Below are 6,000 nucleotides of genomic sequence, written 5' to 3'. Positions count from 1 at the left end.
TTGCCGGAGGTTGCAGGTAGTGGAAGCAGGTAGGGAGACTGACAAAAACCTCTGGGAACCTCCGGGAACCGCACGGAAACCTTGGGTGGGGCGCAAAGTCTCCAGAGGTTTCCTTTCAGGTTTCCTAAGTGGGACAGGGGCATAAGCAAAACAAACTAATTATTGATCTGTTTACCTGCTGTTTAGTTTAGTTTAAAGATACAGCGTGGAAACCGACCCTTCGGCCCATCGAGTCCGCTCTGACCACTGATCTCCGCACATTAACACGACCCTACACGCACTAGGGACAATTTTACATTCCTAACAAGCCAATTAACCTACAAACCTGTACGTCTTTAGAGTGTGAGAGGAAACCGAAGATCTCAGAGTAAACCCACACGGTCATGGGGAGAACGTACAAACTCCGTACAGACAGCACCCGTAGTCAGTATCGAACCCATGACTCTGGCACTGCCAGGCAGTATCTCTGCCGCTGCGCCATCGTGCCATCCACGTACACGTTCCAGGTGCATGTATTGATGGTCCTAAACTTAAACATCAGGATGGCTAGTAGCAACAACTGTTCTGCCCAATAACTGATGAATGAATTGCAATGTCAGCTATCATTTCATCTGAGTACTTTTGTGCGATCAGCAAGCTGCTAGATTATATTTCAGCACCATTCAACTGCTTACAATCTGTTCCATTTACTTAAGGAGCATGAGGAAAAATTATTGCAGAGCTCAATGATTTCTGAAAGACAACGAAGTTTGGAACACCGAATGTCTACCATAAAGACCAACACACAGGTATATTCCAAGTCACTCCAGTCATTTATTTAGTGTCATATTTTCCTCTTTATTTTATCAAATGAGTTGAGGTATGCAAATGTTATCTGTCCTTCAATATAAACACTTTCATTCCAACCAGGTGAACACGCAGTCCAGCCCAAAAGGGGAACACATATGCATCTTAGTATAAGTGGTACATTTTACTCCAGCCATCAGATCAGGAACCAGGTGGAAGCTAATCTTTTCGCTCTTGAATTTGTCAATGGCATGTTGAGAGAAGAACAGTCCATTACATGGACATTACTGCTAAAATACAAGAAATCACTAGACTAAGTGGGACCCGTTGGGTCCCATGTTCACACAGGAGGGCTGGTCCCCCAACATAATATTCCACCTCTCCACCAATTCCAACATTGGTGGCCAGTTGGGGGGGGGGGGGCTTTTTGGAGCGCTAGTAAGGGGGTTATGGGCTGAAGGGACTGTTTTCCAGAGGGCTAGTATGGACATTGTGGGCCGAATGGATTCTTGGGCTGGAAGCTCAGTCACTCAAGCCTGGTGGGCTGGCAGCTCACTCACTCACGGCTGGTGGGCTGGCAGTTGACTCATGGCTGTTCCTTGAAATTCCATTTCAAGCAGGGTGCAAGGCCACCAAATTCAAATGCAAACGTGACTCCCCCACATTCCTCACTGTGATGGAAGGAAAAAACAGTTCAATCTTCTCCCCATCTTTGTTCTCCCGCGGTCGGGGCACTCGAACCTTCCGTTGTCGGGGTAATCTTGGCTCCCGCAACCGTCGGTCGAGCCCTCCACTTCAGGGCGATGAAGCTCCCGCATCAGGGGGATCTCAGCTCCCCGCGCCGGGCGATCAGACCCCGGATCGGGGCTAGTCAAACGTCCTGTGAATTTGGAGCTTCCTGACATCAGTCTACACCCGAGACTGCGTGCTCCTCGATGTTGAGGTCCGCAGCATCGATCCCACGCAAGGGATCGCAGGCTCCGATGGTAAGTCCACGGCCCCGTGGTGGGGCTCAAACACAGTCTCGAGCAAGGCCTCCAGCTCCACGATGTTAGGCCGCAGAGTGACCGGCGATATGATCCGGAAAACAATCGCTTCTCCGGCAAGGTAAGAAATTGAAAAAAGTTTCCCCCGACCCCCTCCCCCACCCCCCACATAAAACAAACCAGAGAACATTAACACATACTTTTAAAACAACCTAAAATTAACAAAAAAGATGAAAAGACAGACAGACTGTTGGCGAGGCTGCTATCGCTGACGGCGCCGACCGGTGACGTGGGCCAAATGCGGCAGGTGGGACAAGTGTGGATGTGACATCTTGGTCGGCAGGATCATGGGCCCTTTTTCTGTATAACTCTATGACTCCTCGACCCGATAACTTCACAGAGCAGAATAACTTCACAGAGTTTCTTTTGTTTCCCCCCATGAACAGTTTGTGGAACAAGATGTGAAGTATCTTGAGGATCTGCAAGATGAGTTTGACTTCAGATATAAGACACTACAGACACAAGGTAATTTTGAAAATGAGCAGCAGGGCAGCAAAATGCCAATAACTTTGATGATTGTAATAGACTTAATTGGGATTTAAGGACAAAGCTTAAGATGTGAATTCGAGCAAGAATGTTGCTTTTGTGCCTTAGCAACAACACTGTAAATGGGACAATCCAAACTGTGATTCCAGGTAATTAGAGGGAGTGCTATATTTAAGCGGGAGTTAGATGTGGCCCTTGGGGCTAAAGGGATCAGGGGGTATGGAGAGAAGGCAGGTACAGGATACTGAGTTGGATGATCAGCCATGATCATATTGAATAGCGGTGCAGGCTCGAAGGGCCGAATGGCCAACTCCTGCACCTATTTTCTATGATTCTATGCTCCCAAAACATATATTTAGCTCCAGTCTATATGATAGAATATTCTATGAATATCCCTTTAATATTAAAAAAAAAAAACAGTGGTGGAACTAAATACCATCACCATCACTAGAGATTTGGCAAACTAATGAGCCTAAAGATTGATAAGTCTACTGTACCTGGTATCCTCCAAAAAATGTCCAGAGAAATAATGAATATATTGGTTGCAATTTTCCTTAGATTCTTGAGTGATACCAAATGACTGGATATTCTTATTTAAAAAGGGCAGCAGGTGAAATGTGGCGACTTTAGGCCAGATGGCCCAACATCTATTATTAATAGATGCTGTCTATGCTGTCATACCCTTGCTGTCTCCTCCCCTTCCTTAACCCTCTAGCTGTCTCCTCCCACCCTCCTATCCGTCCGCCCTCAGGCTCCTCCTCCTCCCCTTTTCCTTTGGAAAGTCCTAAACATTTTTCCTTCGCTCCATAGATGCTGCTGCACCCGCTGAGTTTCTCCATTATTAATATCCGTTATTAAGTTGATAATAGTGGAACATTTGGAAAGTCCTAATTTGATCAAGAAGAGGCAACAGTTCATGAAGGAGAGACAAATTTACAGATGGAAATTTTCAGAGGGTAATTTTCAGATTGACAACCTATAGGCAATTGGTTGCCACAGGAAAGCGTGCAGGGACTAAACAGTTTATACTGAACAAGAATGACTTGGAGGAAGGAAGCATCAATTAGACACACAACTCCTGGAAAAAGTGGACCAGTTGTATGATGATATCTTTCCCATGGAGGTGCGTCAATTCCTAGCCATTTGACTGGAAAACCAGGATTGGTGAGAACGAGTTAAATTCAACTCTATTTGGAACACATCTTTATATTTGCGTAGCTTTTTCTTTGTAGCTGTAAAAAGGTGGAAAATGTAGTAGCTGAAGATTTGTTTAGAATGACAGAAATTTTCAATGTAGAAAATGATGCCGAGAAGTCTATGTAACAATTCTGGAGAGAACAGAATGATGGAGGATGGAACTGTAGATGCTGGTTTAAACTGAAGATAGACACAAAATGCTGGAGTAACTCAGCGGGACAGGCGGCATCTCCCCTAGAGAAGGAATGGGTGACCCTTCTTCAGACTCGATGTTGATGGTTTCAGTTAGTGGGCAAAACGTTGGCAAACAGATTGTGATGTGGGAAGTGTGAAGTTATTCACTTTGACATGGAAGAACTGATTATTATATAATTGGAGGAAAATTGCAGAAGGCTACAGCACAAAAGGGATTTAGGAGTCCTTGTACATGAAGTATAGAAAGCCAGTGTACATGTGCAGTAGGTATTCCGTTAACCAAATGGAGTGCTACCATTTATTTCAACTGTTTTGGAGTGTAAAAGTCAGGAAGTCTTCCTGCAACTATACACAGCACTGATGTGGCAACATCTGGAATGCTGTGTACAGTTTTGGCCCCTTTCTTTAATGAAATATATATTATCATTGAATGCTTTTCAATGGAGGTTGACTGGGATAATCCCAAATATGAAGGGATTTTTTTATAATAATTGTAATATAAAACGTAAATGTAATTGAAATGTAATCCTCACAGAGAGGCTCGACAGGGTAAACGTTGGGAGGATGTTTCCCTTCAGGGGAAAGTATGTGAAGGGCAGAGTTTAAAATAAGGGATTCCATTTCAGACTGAGATAAGGAAGACTTTCTGCTCCTAAAGGCCGTTGATTTTTTTTAAATTCCATGCCCCAGAGAGCTATGAAGACTAAATCATTGAAAGTATACAAAGCCTGGGATGTCAGGACTGTCTTATGAAGAAAGACTGGATAGACTTGGTTTATACTCTCTAGAATTTAGGAGATTGAGAGGGGATCTTATAGAAACTTACAAATTTCTTAAGGGGTTGGACAGGCTAGATGCAGGAAGATTGTTCCCGATGTTGGGGAAGTCCAGGACAAGGGGTCACAGCTTAAGGATAAGGGGGAAATCCTTTAAAACCGAGATGAGAATAACTTTTTTCACGCAGAGAGTGGTGAATCTCTGGAACTCTCTACCACAGAGGGTAGTTGAGGCCAGTTCATTGGCTTTATTTAAGAGGGAGTTAGATGTGGCCCTTGTGGCTAAGGGGACCAGGGAGTATGGAGAGAAGGCAGGTACGGGATACTGAGTTGGATGATCAGCCATGATCATATTGAATGGCGGTGCAGGCTCGAAGGGCCGAATGGCCTACTCCTGCACTTAATTTCTATGTTTCTATGTTTCTAAGGAAGGTTTTTAAATCTGCAAGGGAACCAAAGGTTGTGGGGATAGAATAGAACAGCACAGTGACACAGCAGTAGAGTTGTTGCCTAACAAGGGCCAGAGACCTGTGTTTAATCCGGGCTGCGGGTGCTGTCTGTACAGAGTTTGTACGTTCTCCCCAAGACCTGCGTGGCTTTTCTCCAGGATCTCCGGTTTCCTCCCTCACTCCAAAGACACGGTCTTTGTAGGCTAATTGGCATGGTATAATTGTAAATTGTCCCTAGCATGTGTATGATAGTGTTAGCGTGCGGTGATCGCTGGTCGGTGTGGACCCGGTGGCCGAAGGGCCTGGTTCCACACTGTATCTCAAAACTAAACTAAACTAAACTAAAAAATACAGAGATAGATTAAAGGGAAGTTAGATCCGCCATGATCTTATTGATGGTGGAGCAGGTTATAGGGGGACTTACCCCCTACATCCCTACATGTGGTCTTAATACAGAAAATATTCAAGAGTCAGGCAGCATCCCTGGAGAGAGGAAAATGTTTCAGAAGAATGGTCTTTCTCAAACAATGATATATTTTAGACAATCATATATATATATATGTTTGTGTATGTGTATAATATATTCCCAGTGTGAATTTGAGAAATACAGGTGCACAACCTTTTATCCGGAGTTCCGGAAACCGAAAAACTCCGAAAACCGGCCATTTTTTCCAGGATGTCGTCTGCGCACCAAAGCTCGCGTTTGGCGCCAAACTTGACCCGAAACGACCCACGGTCAACCCAGGTCTGTACTACTGTAGCGGCTGCCTCCTCCCCGGAGACCGGGAGACGCTTAAACATCTGTAAATCATTGCTTAAATGTTAGTCAGTTAGTTTGGAGGGCTTTTATGTGAAGGGGGGGGGGTGAAGGGGTAAACTTTAATTCTTAGTCCCCTACCTGGTCGGAGAGGCGGGGAGCGGTCAATGCCTTACCGGGTCGCCGTGCAGTAAGCTCCGCAGCGCTGTGGCCGGTGGGGCAGCGGGCGGCGCCGGTTGTAGCTCCGACCCCGGCAACTCTACCCCTGGCTGCGAGGCGCTCCAAATCCAGCGCGGCCCGCGGCCGGA

The 6,000-nt window shown here is 45.5% G+C and overlaps 1 protein-coding gene across 1 annotated transcript in view; it reads left to right on the top strand.

The window, feature by feature from the left end:
- Positions 1–725: 725 nt before the first annotated feature.
- Positions 726–6,000, top strand: part of LOC129698548 (signal transducer and activator of transcription 4-like) — a 50,877-nt gene continuing 45,602 nt past the window's right edge. Inside the window, exons 1-2 of the mRNA XM_055637627.1 lie at positions 726–788; positions 2,219–2,297. Coding sequence (XP_055493602.1) covers positions 726–788; positions 2,219–2,297 — 142 coding nt within the window. The remainder of the gene's footprint in view (positions 789–2,218; positions 2,298–6,000) is intronic.

This window comes from Leucoraja erinacea, chromosome 7 (assembly GCF_028641065.1).
Source record: "Leucoraja erinacea ecotype New England chromosome 7, Leri_hhj_1, whole genome shotgun sequence".
NCBI lineage: Eukaryota > Metazoa > Chordata > Chondrichthyes > Rajiformes > Rajidae > Leucoraja > Leucoraja erinaceus.
The sequence above is the reverse complement of the archived record's forward strand: the minus strand, read 5'-3'. Positions and strand labels throughout refer to the sequence as shown.